Source organism: Pituophis catenifer, unplaced genomic scaffold (genome assembly GCF_029215685.1).
Source record: "Pituophis catenifer annectens isolate HBS135680 unplaced genomic scaffold, rPitCat1.0.hap2 SCAF_8, whole genome shotgun sequence".
Taxonomy (NCBI): Eukaryota; Metazoa; Chordata; class Lepidosauria; order Squamata; family Colubridae; genus Pituophis; species Pituophis catenifer.
Window position 1 is genome coordinate 4,368,389 of NW_027256888.1, and position 15,523 is coordinate 4,383,911.

Genomic DNA, 15,523 nt, shown 5'->3' on the forward strand with positions numbered 1-15,523 from the left:
CGCCAAAGGCGCCTGGAACGCTGTTCCCTTCCCACCAAAGGCGGTCCCTATTTTTTCTACTTGCATTTTTTTACGTGCTTTCGAACTGCTAGGTTGGCCGAAGCTGGGATAAGTCACGGGAGCTCACCCCGTTACGCGGCACGAGGGATTCGAACCGCCGAACTGCCGACCTTTCGACCGACAAGCTCAGCGTCTTAACCTCTGAGCCGCCGCGTCCCTTCTATTTGGCAATACACATTTAATAATCCAGAATTTTGTTCGAATGATGACATGTGCATTGTGCTGTCAGATGCAACATACATGCATCTGATTCCACGACGCACATCCAGAAAGGACAGATTTCTTGATCGTCTGCGTCCTCTTGTAGCTGTTTATGCTTCTAAGGCTTATGGAGTGGGAAGGTGGGACTCAGGATCCTACTGGGAAGACCAGAACAGAGAGCACAATGCTGCAAAGCACTGGAAGACTGGCAGCTGGGTTCTTGGGAACCCTTATCACAACACAGCTCAGGATGAGACTTCCAGGAAGTACACCCAGCAGAAGCAGCAGCAATACCCTACCACCGTTAATCTTTCTTGCAGCGCAATTTCTTCCGACATGATCTCCCGAAGCGATACTCGCTGAGTGTGAACATTCCAGTGATCCATGTAGGGGAAAACATCGGAAGCTGCTGAGGCTTCAGCCGACCCAGCTGTAGGTAAACTTTCCTCCCCTTGAAAATCAGCAGCGTACTGGGAAAGTAAGTCATCCACTTTGCCTGGGTGCAGCCGCTCAAATAGCAAGGGATCTTTAGAATAAATAACAATGGAAGATGAAGTGGCATTTTATTTACCGTATTTTTCGGAGTATAAGATGCACCTTCCCCCCCCCTAAAAGGGGGTGAAAATTTGGGTGTGTCTTATATACCGAATGTAGCCCCACCCACCCACTGGCCCCCACCCTTTGGCCTCTGCCTCCCAGCAGTTTACCTCCTTGCAGCAAGCAGCAAGAAGAAACAGCTCCTTTCAGCTTCAGCACAGCCTAATTAGCATAAGTTGATTGGATCGGCCTCTCGATTCTCAGCTGGTTTGCTCTCAGCTGTTTTGCAGGGGGCCTCTGCTGCTTGCTGCCAAGGAGGTAAATTGCTGGAGCATTTCCCCCCCCCTTTGTGCTAATCAAGCTATGCTGAAAACGAAAATGAAAGTAAAGCAGGTTATTTGCTGTTTGCTGCAACGAGGCAAAATTGCTGGGAGGCAGAGGCAGATTTCTTTTTCTTGTTTTCCTCCCCAAAAAAGATAGGTGCGTCTTATAGTCCGGAGCATCTCATACTCTGAAAAATACAATAATTTCTTTTTTTTAAAAAAAGACGGTCTTAAAGAAAATAAGGGGATGGACCCGAATGCAAAGGTTTTCTTCTGTACTTAAAGGTCAACTGAAATGCAGAATTAGAATCAGACTGTTGCTCTTTTGAACGTGGACAGGGAAATACATTTATTATATTACACCCCAAAATACATCATGTCTATCAATTCTATTTTAGCGTTCTTTACTAAAATAGTTGCTATTATTTATAAATTGCTTGCTTAGTTCTATTTAGTGTATCACCATTGATGAGATTGTCCCCCAACAATCTGGGTCCTCATTTTACCTGACCTTGGAAAGATGGAAGGCTGAGTCAACCTCGGGCCGGTGAGATGCTGCACTTTTTAAAAATTGCCAAACATAAAAAAATAGGCGGCTATAAACCACACTGACTTATACACAAAGAGAACAAAGTCACAAAAGGGATACATTTCTGCTAAAAAAAGCAATCTTGAAACCAGTTGCTGTTTGTAAGATGAGCCTACTTACATCTCAACAACCACAGCAACTTTTTAGATGTGTGGACTTTAACTCCCAGAATTCCCCAATCAGCCATGGGAGTTGAAGTCCGCACATTAAGAAACGCCAGGAGTGGGAATGGGCATAGAAGGAAGGAAGAGCTTTGCAATCGTAGATTTTACAAGCAGAAGAACCGTGATAATTGAAGATGGTACTTACTTTCTTCAAGGAGTTTGTGCAATTCTTCTTCTCGCCTCTTCTAAATCAAAACATTGATAATATTAGTACATCGTAAGTACTAACAGGACACTTAGGTAAAGGTTTCCCTTGCAAATATGTGCTAGTCGTTCCCGACTCTAGGGAGCGGTGCTCATCTGTTTCAAAGCCGAAGAGCCAGCGCTGTCCGAAGACATCTCCGTGGTCATGTGGCCAGCATGACTCAATGCCAAAGGCACACGGAACACTGTTCCCTTCCCACCAAAGGCGGTCCCTATTTTTCTACTTGCATTTTTTACGTGCTTTCGAACTGCTAGGTTGGCAGAAGCTGGGACAAGGAACGGGAGCTCATCCAGTTACGCAGCACTAGGGATTCGAACCGCTGAACTGCCAATCTTTCAATCGACAAGCTCAGCGTCTTAGCCACTGAGCCACCGCGTCCCTAAAATTAAAATTAAATCTACAGATAGGTTTATTGTTGTTCATGACTGAATATTACATGGCACACATTGTATTACAGAATATAATATAATATAACAAGGAGAAAAAGGTGCGTCTTATACTCTGAAAAATACGGTAACTTAGAAGGATGACCAACAGATCGAAGCTGGGAGATCTATAGCTCTCCTTGTATGTTTCCCACCTATAGTCCTTGCCTGGAGAAACCAAGTACAATGGAAATTCCGCGCTCCATTATGCCTGTAAGTCAAGAACTAGCTGTATATATTTTTAAAGAAATGTGTTTGCAAACATAATTGTTCTACAAATTATTAAAATGTCAATAATTATAGAACAAGTAAAAAAAAATATTCTGTAATATAATGTGTGCCATGTAATTTTCAGTCATGAACAACAATAAACCTATCTGTAGATTTAATTTTAATTTTAGGGACGCGGTGGCTCAATGGCTAAGACGCTGAGCTTGTCAATCAAAAGGTCGGCAGTTCAACGGTTCGAATCCCTAGTGCCACGTAACAGGGTGAGCTCTTGTTACTTGTCCCAACTTCTGCCAACCTAGCAGTTCGAAAGCACGTAAAAATGCAAATAGAAAAATAGGGGCCACCTTTGGTGGGAAGGTAACAATGTTCCGTGCGCCTTTGGCATTGAGTCATGCTGGCCACATAACCACGGAGACGTCTTCGGACAGCGTTGGCTCTTCGGCTTTGAAACGGAGATGAGCAGCGCCCCCTAGAGTCAGGAAGAAGTAGCACATATGTGCGAGGGAACCTTTACCTTTAGATTTAATTTAAGCTGACTAACCATAATAGATGCTTTCCATTTGTCATGAATTTCTCTGGCCAAATTCAGATCAATATGAACCACATAGTCATCAGGAGTTAGTGATCCTTATGGAAGGAGGGGGAAAAAAACGAGAGAAAAAAGTCACATACAAATTTAAAGAGAATCTCATTCTATTGTACTGGTATTTAGTTGATGCTTTTTTTTTAAAGACACAATTGAGCTTTCATTGCTTTTTTTTAAAAGAAATTGTGCCATCTAAGTAATGTGCAAGCATAGAAATGTTATAACCTGGTAGTGTCCAACCTGATCTGTGGACTTCAACTCCCAGAATTCCCTAGCCAGTCAGCCAAGACCAAAATCATATTTACTTCTTTTTCAAATTTCTCTCTGCTGAAATCTCTTGGCAGCTTGTGTAGCAATGTTGATTAAGGTGATAAAAGATGAAGTCACAAATATTCGGGTAGCAGTAGATCACCTAAACACTCTAGATTCTGGGCCCGTAATTGGAACAGAGTTTGCCGTTATAAGATAAAATAACATTAAAGCTTTTATTACAACTGAGTAATTAGTTGTAGTAAAATGATTTACTACAGTCTCCCCATAAATTAGCAGCTAGCTAGCCACAGAACAAAAAAATGTCAAACCCATGTGGCATCCTTCAGTTTCAAGAGACTATGGTATCGTGCTCTGGAAAGAGGTCCTAAAACAGCATCTATTGTGACTAAAAAGGCCGATTCGAGAGTGGCCATCCCTTCCACACTGAGGGCAGATCCATTCGGTCCCCTGCCCAGCCCCCAGATTTCGCTGGTTCTGGGACTGCCTCGGCCTGCCAAACAAGTATCTCTTTGAATTGGAGAAGGCCATGCTGCGTCTTTAGCCTCCAAGCTGAACGATCGGAGGTCAAGGTTTCCCAGTTGTTAATGTCCATTCCCAGGGCCTCTAGGTCCCTCTTGCAGGTATCCTTATATCGCAGCTGTGGTCTCCCTCTGAGGCGCTTTCCCTGCACTAGTTCTCCATACAGGAGATCTTTCGGAATCCGACCATCAGCCATTCTCACGACATGCGCCAGCCAGCGTAGACGTTGCTGTTTCAATAGTGTACGCATGCTAGAAATTCCAGCACATTCCAAGACTGCGCTATTTGGAACTTTGTCCTGCCAGGTGATGCCAAGAATTTGTCGGAGACAGCGGATATGAAAGGTGTTCAACTTTCTCTCCTGCCGTGCGTAGAGGGTCCAAGACTCACAGCAGTACAAGAGTGTCCTCAGGACGCAGGCTCTATACACCTGGATCTTCGTATGTACCCATGTAGCAGGCCAAAAATAAACTATGGACAATGACCCAAAGTGGCTTAATTCAAATTAAAGGCTTGGAATACATATATATTATTGCCTAATCTATACCGACTTTTATTATTTAACCTCTTCAGTTCTTTTAAATGTTAAGATCTGCTAGATATATACAATCATCAGTTCCCAGTTCAGAATCAATTTACTATTTTATTTAAGTGAAATAGTCACTGATGTTCTTACCTGCATCAACTCCAACTGGTCCAAATATTTCACTTAACTGCATGGCTAATTCTGGAGCTAAGACCAGCTCGAGACAATCGATGGTCACGGACCTTGAGTGAGATACGAAGTTCTGCAACTTGATTGTCCCGTTTTCTTGATCGGGGATGTTCTTTTCTCTTTGTGTCGGAACCACAACGCCGGGCTTACAATCCATTTTTCTGCACGGCTCAAATTTGCGGCTTCCTGCACTGCTCGAATCGGTTGCTTCCATTAGCTTCAAATCTGAGGTCTCCTCTGGAAACGGACCCTCCTGAAAGTCTGCTCCAAGCTGATCCTCACCCACATCGCAGGTGGCTTTCAAAGGGCCATCACCTTCGTCGGGAACAGCGGCATCCATTTCATGAACCGAGGATGTCTTTCGCGGCTCATTCTCTGATAGCGCTCTAGAAATTCTCTGTGTTGTTTGCACGTCCAAAGGACCTACCTCCAGATCTGATGGGTCTACGACGGGTTCTCCTGCAGCAGGTAACTGATGAATTTCATTTTCTCCGGGAGAAGAATGTACGCCATGTCCTGCAGGATGGCCAGAAATATTTTCACTGTCATCACCAAGGGGGACTTTCATTATTTCGGATTTGTGAATAATCCTAGAAATCGCAGTCGCTTGAGTGACTGCCACAGGACCAGCAAATCTGTCTTCAGGCGCAGTGTGTCTCTTCGAAGGAAGAGACACATCAGGGAGCCGAACCTCTGCTTCCTGCAGGTCTACGTCGTCGTCTTCTTTGCAGAGCTTCTCGGCGGAGTCTAACAGGAGTCCCGTGGCCCAGTCCATATCTCGGTTACATCGTTCATACAGATCTTTGATGGCATCGAACGAAAGAGACCCAAAGAGTTTACACAAAATATTGAGGTTCTCCGATTCATCGACCCTCACCAGCTCCCTTTCTTCTACATAGGTGCTTCTCTCGTAGGTTACTTTGTAGGGTATTTTTTCCGGGCAATCTGGAATGGCTTCAACCCTTTTGGGTACGAATCCGTCAAGTCTGCCGTGCAGTACTTTTGTATCTTCTGAAAAGACAATCTCTCTCTCCAGTCTCCACAGAAGGGCAAAATCTCGTGGTTCGGTCTGTGAAGATTTGGTAGCCTGGGACACCACACATTGGTTGGGTTTTTCTTCTGTCCAAGTGCAAAGAGACAGGGGTTCCCCTGGTTTGTTGAGGGCCGAATTGTTGGTAAATGTCAATGCTAATTTATGATGCTTCCGTGTTCTTTTATTCAGCACTGGCTTTTTCTCACTAAGAGGTTCAGGAGCTGTGATTTCAAACCCTTGAAAGTGTTTCTCCTTTGAAGAGGCACCTTGCTCTTCAACATCTGCAGATGTTTCATTCAGCTGAGACATTGTAGTCCCATCACCAATGCTGACATCATCTTGACCGTTTCCTAATCCATCTGACTCACGAATGTCTCGCTTGGTTATCCTTTTCATTTTGTGTTGTCTTTGCTGTAAAGTCTGAACCGGCCAGTCTCCTACCATGAGCAATTCTGTCGTATGGACTTCCACATTAATCTCAGGCATCGACGTAGAAGGAAAGTTACAGTTGCTTTCTTCACATTTGTCTTCACACCTAACTTCAGAAAGTGGCAGGTCCTGATGACTGTCTATCAAATCCGATGTTTTATCTTCACTTGTATTTTTTGATGGATCAAGAGTAGATGTCGGCATACTTAAATCTCCTTTGTCCCTCCTGGCACGTTTTTCTAATCTTTTAATTCTTTTCACCCTTTGACCCAAAGTTTGTTCTACTGGCCAGTCTCCCACAAAGTTTAACATTTCAGATTTTACTGAGCTGCCAGAATTTAGATCTCCATCTTTATTTTGTGTTTCTGTGAATTCTGGCTCCGTTATTTCATGACACGCAGTTGCTTCAATCTGAAGTTTCAACTCACTGTTATTGCACAACAGAGTATTTTCACTGGAATCCGAGATTGGTCTCAACTCTGTTTCAAGAATGGATTCCATTTTGATTCCTGCTGGTAATGCAGCAGGGTCCAAGCAATCTATTCTACATTCAGAAGTGGATTCTTGTAAATCATGTCCCGCTCTTCTGTTTTCATTTTGAAGGCTCTGATCATCTGCCATAACTTCTTCTAAAGTAGCTTTTTCATCTGGATTTAATTCTACGCTTTTCAAAGAGGAGGCAAAATGTTCTTTCTGTTCTTCTTTCCTACAAGACAAATATATACATATATACATATATTAATGCATACATCGCTAAAGTTTACTTCTGCTAAAACAATTTTAGGACGTTACCTAAAACGGCATAAGTATACAGAAAGAAGATAAAGTGTGTTAAAGGAGAGGCTGCTCAAAATGCAAAATTATTTTCCTTGAACAAAAGAGGACTTTTGTTGAAATGAAGACTGGATGCTTAAGGAATTGCTTAATACTAAGAGAGAGATATATATAGCTGGTTTTTTCTCTTAACATTTCATTAAGACTCTAAAACCAAATGGAAGATAACTGCATTTGCTTTGAGCTGGTGGACAAAAAAAACCTCCCAAAGTATCAATATAATGATATGACTATTTCAGCAGAAATAGTCATATCTTTATATTATCTACTGAAATAAATAAGAAGGTCTACACAGATGAAGAAATTCACATTAGCATTATGCATGCTATTCTATATATATTCTTATTAAAATCTGTCACCGGGTACGGAGATGGTCTACAACTTTTGCATTTCTCTTCACAGAATACTATACGTTTCCTACCATGCTAGTGTGGCAAACCAGCTTGAGCTCCGTTTTGCTGTTGGAAAAGTGGCAAATCTCCAGGAAACACGAAATATCAAGGCAAATTATGTCCTTTCTATTTTTCTTGGTTTTATTGAAACTGTTCAGAGAATGCCCCGCCTAAGGAACTCTCACAGATGTCCTCACGCAGCCTGATATTCTAGCACAGGGATGACAAACTCAAATTTCGTTGAGGGCCGCATCAGGGTTGTGTTTGACCTTGGGGGGCAGGGGTGTGGCCAGGATGGGCGTGGCCAGCTCAGACGTCACTCATTACGGGGATGCCTGTGGAGGCCCAAGTGCGCGGCCCTCCCGAGCTCCGCTTTTGCTGGCAGAGGGCTGCAGGAGGCCATCACAGTTGAAAACGGAGCTTGGGAGGGCCACATGCGGCCCTCCCGAGCTCCATTTTCGCTAGCAGAGGCACCGCGGGCTGGTCCTTTGCTGTTTCCAGGGCAGCCCCGTGGATCAGATCTGAGCACCCCGCGCGTCACATCCGGCCTGAGGCCTTAAGTTTGACACCCCTGTTCTAGCATGAACGCTAGATGCTGCATTAGATAACTGTACCAAATACTATTCTCTTCTATCACTCTTGATGTGACCCAGTTGGATCATGAAATGTCTTCAAGAAGACTATCAAGGTCCGAGAGGACCCCACAATAAGCTTCGTACTTTAAACAGCAAGCTTAAAACATCTGTAGACAGTTTACCCCTGCCTTTTCTCGCGATGAAGAACTTCACCACAGATTTCACGCGTCCTCCTGCCATCTGAGATTGAAGAATTCAAAATTGAATTAGCAGTCAGGCAATGTTCATATCGTTCCAACATTCTTTTGATCTTTTCTTTAGATACACCGTGAACATTTCGCCTAAATATCGGAAAGAACAAAACACTTGATAGGGCTACCACCACAAAACAAGGCATTGCTGCATGCAACTTTAACATAGTTGAGAGAAAGTCTTTAAAAATTAACTACGAATTAAAAATTTAACAATGTACTGTTTCACGCTGATCTGCAGCTCGCGAACATTACCTAATTCTTCTCATACTCTGGTCTAAACAAGGGACTTTTCCTTAAAGACTTAGGTAGATTACTTTGAAAGCCCTTCCAAGATTGCAGGGAATTATAATTCTTTTTATATATATATATATATACCATAAGGAGCCTATTTATTGATTTATTTTAAAGGTGAAAAGAAAAGGACAGCTCTAAATCATCACGTTTTATATCAGTGAGGAAACAATTAGTCCACAGGAAGACTACTGTCCTCAAATTTTGTTAATGTCAGCTTAAAAATATTTATATCCTCTTGACGCTGTTTAAATGAATGCCTTCACTCAAAGGAAGGTGGTATTTCTGAGGTAAAAACAAGTATTCAGAAAATAAAGCTGCCATTCCTAAGTATTCCATGAAATCTTATAAACACCAATAAAATCTAAAAAAATAAAATAAAAAAAAATAGCGCTGCAGAAATATAGATAATTTGAAGGCAGGCTGGGTAGAAGCTTTCTACAAGCAAGTGAACTGATTCCTAATTGAGATATGTTTATTATTTATTTCTCATTGACGTTACACATGTAATGCTGTTACAGAAGTACTACTGTTGCTATTATTACCTTTCCAATTCCTTTGGTTTAAACTTCCACCATGTGTCCGGTTCACGAAATACAACTTTGTATTTGTGTTGCTGTGACTGAAGAAAAACGTAAAATAAATAAATAAAATAAAAATCACCATTCTAGTTGATGTTGTAATAGCTTTGTACTATGTCGTATCAACTTTGTTAACTCTCAAGACTTTTTCCCACTATGTATTCAATATGGACCGTGATTAATATATATGCTTATATTAATGTATAAGATCAGGGATCGCCAAACTTAGCAACTTTGAGACTTGTGGGACTTCAACTCCCAGGATTCCCCAGCCAGCATGGCTGGCTGAAGAATTCTGGGAGTTAAAGTCCACAAGTCTTAAAGTTACCAAGTTTGGGGACCTCTGTATAAGATTAATATATTATACATACATAATGTATATGTATATATGTGTGTGTGTGTGTGTGTGTGTGTGTGTGTGTGTGTGTGTGTGTGTATCTCATATGTATATGTATGTACATGTGTAAGGTATGTGTACACACACACACTTTTGAAAGCAGGCATCAGAATTTTATTTTTTAATGTGTGCCAGTGTGTTCACAGAAAAAAAGTGACAATAAAGCTTATCTCATCTCATCTTCTAACAAATGAACAGCTAAATATTGCCAAACTAGGTAACATTGTCAGTGCTAGAAGGGAGTGAGGTGTGTGAAATGTAGTAGTAGAACTAGGATGATGACCGTAGGGTCCTTGGAGCTCTCTGACCTTGGTTATTTTCTTGCAGACGTTTCATGACCCAGCTAAGTAACGTCATCAGTGCTAGAAGGGAGTGGGATTTGGTAACAGGTATTTTAGTGTAGCATCTAATACTGATGATGTTACCTAGTTTGGTAATGAAATGTCTGCCAGAAAACCACCAAGCTCAGAAAGCACCATGGACTCCATAATATTACATTATTGGTGTACACCTACAAGATATAGTTAAAAAAAAATTCAAAATGGCAGCCATAAAATTACAATGCTCTATTTGATTTTTTTTTTAAATGTAGAGATTATTTGTGCAGACCACCGATGGCCCTGTTATGGCCACCATCTTGATTTTTTTAAACTGCACCCTCTGAAGCACGTTGCTATATGCCACCCACCCATTTATCTACAAATAAAACAATATTCAGCATAATAACACTAAAAGAAATATGGAATACTGACCAAAGCAATGTAAGGCTTCATTTCCCAAGCCTGTGTGTTTGTATTGTCTATGATTATAGGAGTGATCCTTTTCTCAAAGGCTTCTTTGGCTGACAAATAAATTGAGAGAGGAAAAAAACCTAATGGTTAACTAAAACCAACAGTTTCTATTACCATCACTTAATAGAAAAGAAAAGATGTATAATGTTCTTCTCAGATCATCTGTTTGGAATTCTCCAACTTCTCTGTTTTTGAAAGTAATCGCAGTAATTTCAAATGTAGGCAAAAGGGGCAAAAAGAACCCAAATATATAACGTAATTCATGATGTGTGCAATAATGCACATGGCTATAACACACTGTACATGTTGAACTAAAACTCCAGGATACTTAAAAAGAAACTCTAGATCCCACAAGCAACGCTTCTTTTATTTATTTCGTAAATTTATGGGCTGCCTCTCTCTTATACATATGACACCAACGGCAAAGCCAGGTTTTTTTGTGCCTTGTGAAAGGCCAGCAGGGTTAAGGCAAGTCTAATTTAATAAATAAATTTAATAAATAAATAAATAAATTTGGGGTAGGCTGTGGAATAACGTTCCAGAAGGCTGGTACCATGTGAAAAAAAAAGGAAAGACTCCTGAATTCCAACAGATCACACTCTGCAGAGTTCCTTGCACTGAGCTTGGTGATTTTCTTACAGATGTTTCTTTACTAAACTCCCGTGTTTCTCCCAAATTAGGCTCTGAAATAAGCACTAGGGCTTATTTTCGGAGGGGGGGTTAATTTTTTTTTAAGCTGCCCCTTGCGCCCCACACAGGCTTACGTAAGGTCCCCTGCAATCACACCATACACGCCCTGACACCTGCCTGCCTTGTGGCCGGCAACAGCATATTGCTCGGCCTCCTACTCCGTTGTAGCCACGAGCAAGCAGCAATGGACCGGCGGCCACATGGGCTCCTGCTGCACATGGTTGCTGGTGCCGCCGCGGCGAGGCAGTTGTCGCGGCGTGCACGACCTGGCTGCGGTGGCCCTGAGGTAAGCCGTTGTGCTCATGGGGCAGCTCCACCCCCCCTTTTGACTCACCTCGTGTTAGAAGCACCGTGAGCAACCAGACAGAATGGGGAGCCGGCTGCACAGGCACCTAAATAGGGCTTATTTTGTGTGTGTGTGTGACTTTCTTTGTTTTTCTTTGAAGACGTTTCGCTTCTCATCTAAGAAGCTTCTTCGGCTCTGACTGGATGGTGGAGAATGGAAGGATTCACCATTGAGTCAGAGCTGAAGAAGCTTCTTGGATGAGAAGCAAAATGTCTTCAAAAAGAAAAAACAGGAAAGTCCAGTTGCCTCCTGAAAAAAGCACCTTTGGGACAACCGTGACCTGGATGGCTGAGAATCTCCATAGACGTCCCGTAAGTAACCAACATTCTCCCCACCCTCCACCATAATACCAGTAGCTTGAATTCCACCCGGAAACATCCTGCTAACCAATGTAACTCATGTGTCACATGTGCTGAATGACTGGCACTCATAATTGTCTGTACCTCCATATTGTGCACCAACTGAAACTTCCAAATGCTCCTCAAGGGGCAGTTTTTCCTTACTTTAATATATTTATTAGTTCAGTTCCATATATGATTCATCGGGGAGGGTTTTTTTCAGCTGATTAGGGGGGCACAGGGCAGAAAATGTGTATTTTATCTAAAATGGTCTAATTTTTGCAGATGTTAATTATGCGCTACTTCAAAGACAATCAGCATCAATCCCGACAGAAATGTCCCTCTAGGACTAGCAAAACGTATTCATTTTACCTTATTTATTTATCAAATTCATATTTGCACTTCTAAAGCAAATTCTAAAGCAATTGAACAGTCTCTGCTGCATTGAATTCTTACCACGTTTCCAATTCCACTCGTGCGCGTCTGCTAAGCAGTCAGCATCAAACTGGTACTGCCCGTTCTTTTGATAAAAATAGTCATCTGTGCTAAGAATGATCCCACAAGGGTTATCCTCAAGCAAAACCCTGTGAAAAATGATAAACACAGCTCTCATCTTTTTTTTCCCCAACACGTTCTTCTGATCTTCTACAAATCACTGTGAAAATAAACCTGGGTATCGTTCATCCTTGTGACACTCACTATACAGATCTTTCAGAAAATAACTACAATAATCTGTGAGAGTCTTTTGATGTAGTAAGAGAAGCCATACGTTCACAGGCTGTCATATACTGGGATTATATTGGCTGTAATTTATCATTTATTTTATTTATTACATTTCTACACTGCCCGTCTCATCTAAGTGATTGTGAGCGGTTTACAATAAAAACCTAAAAAGTAATATCAAGGAATAGAATAGAGTTGGAAGGGACCTTGGAGGTCTTCTAGTCCAACTCCCTGCTTGGGCAGGAAACCCTACACCACTTCAGACAAATGGTTATCCAACATCTTCTTTAAAAACTTCCAGTGTTGTAGCATTCACAACTTCTGGAGGCAAGTTGCTCCACTGATTAATTGTTCTTACTGTCAGGAAATTTCTCCTTATTTCTAAGTTGCTTCTCTCCTTGATTAGTTTCCATCTGTTGCTCCTTGTTCTACCTTCAGGTGCTTTGGAGAATAAGTTCACCTTCTCTTCATTGTGTCAACTCTTGAGATATTGGAAGACTGCTATCATGTCACCCCTAGTCCTTCTTTTCATCAAACTTATTGTTGTTTTTGTTAGTAGTGAAGTCAGGTCCGACCCATTGTGACCCCATGGACCACGTTCCTCCAGGCCTTCCTGCCCTCTATCATCCCCCAGAATCCATTTAATCTCACACCAACTGCTTCAGTGACTCCATCCAGCCACCACATTTTCTGTTGTCACCTACTTCTTTTTCCCTCAGTCTTTCCGAGCATTAGGCTCTTCTCCAGCGAGTCCTTCCTTCTCATTAGGTAGCCAAAGTATTTGAGTTTCATCTTCAGGATTTGACCTTCTAAAGAGCAGTCAGGGTTGATCTCCTCTAGGACTGACCGGTTGGATGGCCTTGCAGCCCAAGGGACTCGCAGGAGTCTTCTCCAGCACCAGAGTTCAAAGGCCTCAATTCTTTGGCCTTCTCAGCCTTCCTTATGGTCCAACTTTCACAGCCAGACATTGTAACCATATCCATGACTATACGCACTTTAGTTGGCAGGGTGATGTCTCTGCTTTTTAGCATGCTGTCTAGATTTGCCATAGCTTTCCTCCCCAGGAGCAAGTGTCTATTATTTATTTATTTATTTATTTATTTATTTATTTATTTATTTATTTATTTATTTATTTATTTATTTATTTATTTATTTATTTATTTATTTATTTATTTATTTATTTATTATTTATTTATTTATTATTTATTTATTTATTATTTATTTATTATTTATTTTTTATTTATTTTTTATTTATTTTTTATTTATTTATTTATTTATTTATTTTATTTATTTATTATTTATTTATTTCACAACACAATAGAACAAACACAAAACACAAGCGTCTTTTAATTTCTTGCCTGTAGTTCCCATCTGCAGCGATCTTTCCTCGAGCCCAGGAAAATAAAATCTGACACTACTTCCATTTCTTCCCCATCTATTTGCCAGGAATTGAGAGGGCTGGGAGCCATGATCTTAGTTTTCTTAATGTTGAGTTTCAAGTCAACTTTTGCTTTCTCCTCCTTCACCTGCATCAAGAGGCTCTTTAGTTCCTCTTCACTTTCTGCCATTAGAGTGGTATCATCCGCATATTTATTTTATTTTATTTTATTTTAATTTATTTTTATATGCCGCCCTTCTCCGGAGACTCAGGGCCGCTTACAATGTGTTAAGCAATAGCCTTCATACTTCATACAGTATATTTTTATACAAAGTCAGCTTATTGCCCCCACAAACCGGGTCCTCATTTTACCCACCTTAGAAAGGATGGAAGGCTGAGTCGACCTTGAGCCTGGTGAGAATTGAACTCGCAGTAATTGCAGGCAGCAGATGTTAAATGCTGCCTTAGTAGGAGGCATTAGCCTCCTACGCCACTCAGGCTCAGTCTGAGGTTGTTGATATTTCTCCCGGCAATCTTAATTCCAACTTGTGATTCATCTAGCCTCGACTTTCTCATGATGTGCTCTGCATATAAGTTAAATAGGCAGGGCGACAGCCTTGCTGGATTCCTTTCCCAATTTTGAACCAATCAGTGGTTCCGTGTCCAGTTTTCACTGTTGCTTCTTGATCCGCATATAGGTCTCTCAAGAGACAAATAAGATGGTCTGGTACTCCCATCTCTTTAAGAACTTGCCACAATTTGTTGTGATCCACACAATCAAAGGCTTTAGCATAGTCAATGAAGCAGAAGTAGATGTTTTTCTAGTTTTCATCAAACTAGACGTACCCAGTTCCTATAATCGTTCTTCATACGTTTTAGCCTCCAGCCCCCTAATCATCTTTGTTGCTCTTCTCTGCACACTTTGTAGAGTCTCAACATCTTTTTTTTACATCGTGGTGACGAAAACGGGATGCAGTATTCTAAGTGTGGCCTTATCAAGACATTATGAAGTGGTATTAAGACTTCTCGTGATCTTGATTCTATTCCCTCTGTTAATGCAATATCCAGAGATATGCATCTGGATATCAGGAGCATATTGAGGATACCTCATGACGGATGATTGCAGCCAGCAGCTTTGTGTAAATGCTAATAAGGAGCGAGGACAGCCACACAGCACCCCCACAAAGAGGGGCCATGGGCTGAATCGACTGCTCCTTACCTGCATCGACTGGGATCGGTCCTGGACTAAAGACATACCGTATTTTTCGGAGTATAAGACGCCGCTTAGTTTTTGGGAAGGAAAATAGGAAAAAAAAAAATCTGCCTACCAGGTATTCATCTGGCTAGCGTCCTTAGTCTGGTCAGCTTCAGCACATTAGTTTGCTGGTTTTTTATTCCCCTGCTTGGGGATAAAAAAAAAAACAGCTTCTAAGGCACAGCTGAGAGGAAGCAGCAATGAGAAAAGCAGGCAAAGCTTTAGTTAGGGCTGAAAAAAAAGCTTCTAAAGAACAGCTGAGAGTCGGAGCAAAGCTTGGAGATGGCTAGCGGGAGCAGGCAAAGCTGGGAAATTGCTTCACTCCCTAGCGCCTCGTTAGCATGTCGTTAGGGCTGAAAAAAAGCTTCAAAAAAGCTACATTCAGAAT

At 41.5% G+C, this 15,523-nt stretch overlaps 1 protein-coding gene across 1 annotated transcript in view; it reads right to left on the reverse strand.

Annotated features, from left to right (window-relative positions):
- N4BP2 (NEDD4 binding protein 2) overlaps window positions 1-15,523 on the reverse strand; it is a 40,699-nt gene that overhangs the window by 12,129 nt on the left and 13,047 nt on the right. The window contains exons 4-11 of the mRNA XM_070948383.1: window positions 12,236-12,363; window positions 10,367-10,455; window positions 9,182-9,258; window positions 8,274-8,432; window positions 4,790-6,996; window positions 3,277-3,362; window positions 2,020-2,059; window positions 561-787 (exon numbers count right to left, since the gene is read on the reverse strand). Coding sequence (XP_070804484.1) covers window positions 561-787; window positions 2,020-2,059; window positions 3,277-3,362; window positions 4,790-6,996; window positions 8,274-8,432; window positions 9,182-9,258; window positions 10,367-10,455; window positions 12,236-12,363 — 3,013 coding nt within the window. The remainder of the gene's footprint in view (window positions 1-560; window positions 788-2,019; window positions 2,060-3,276; window positions 3,363-4,789; window positions 6,997-8,273; window positions 8,433-9,181; window positions 9,259-10,366; window positions 10,456-12,235; window positions 12,364-15,523) is intronic.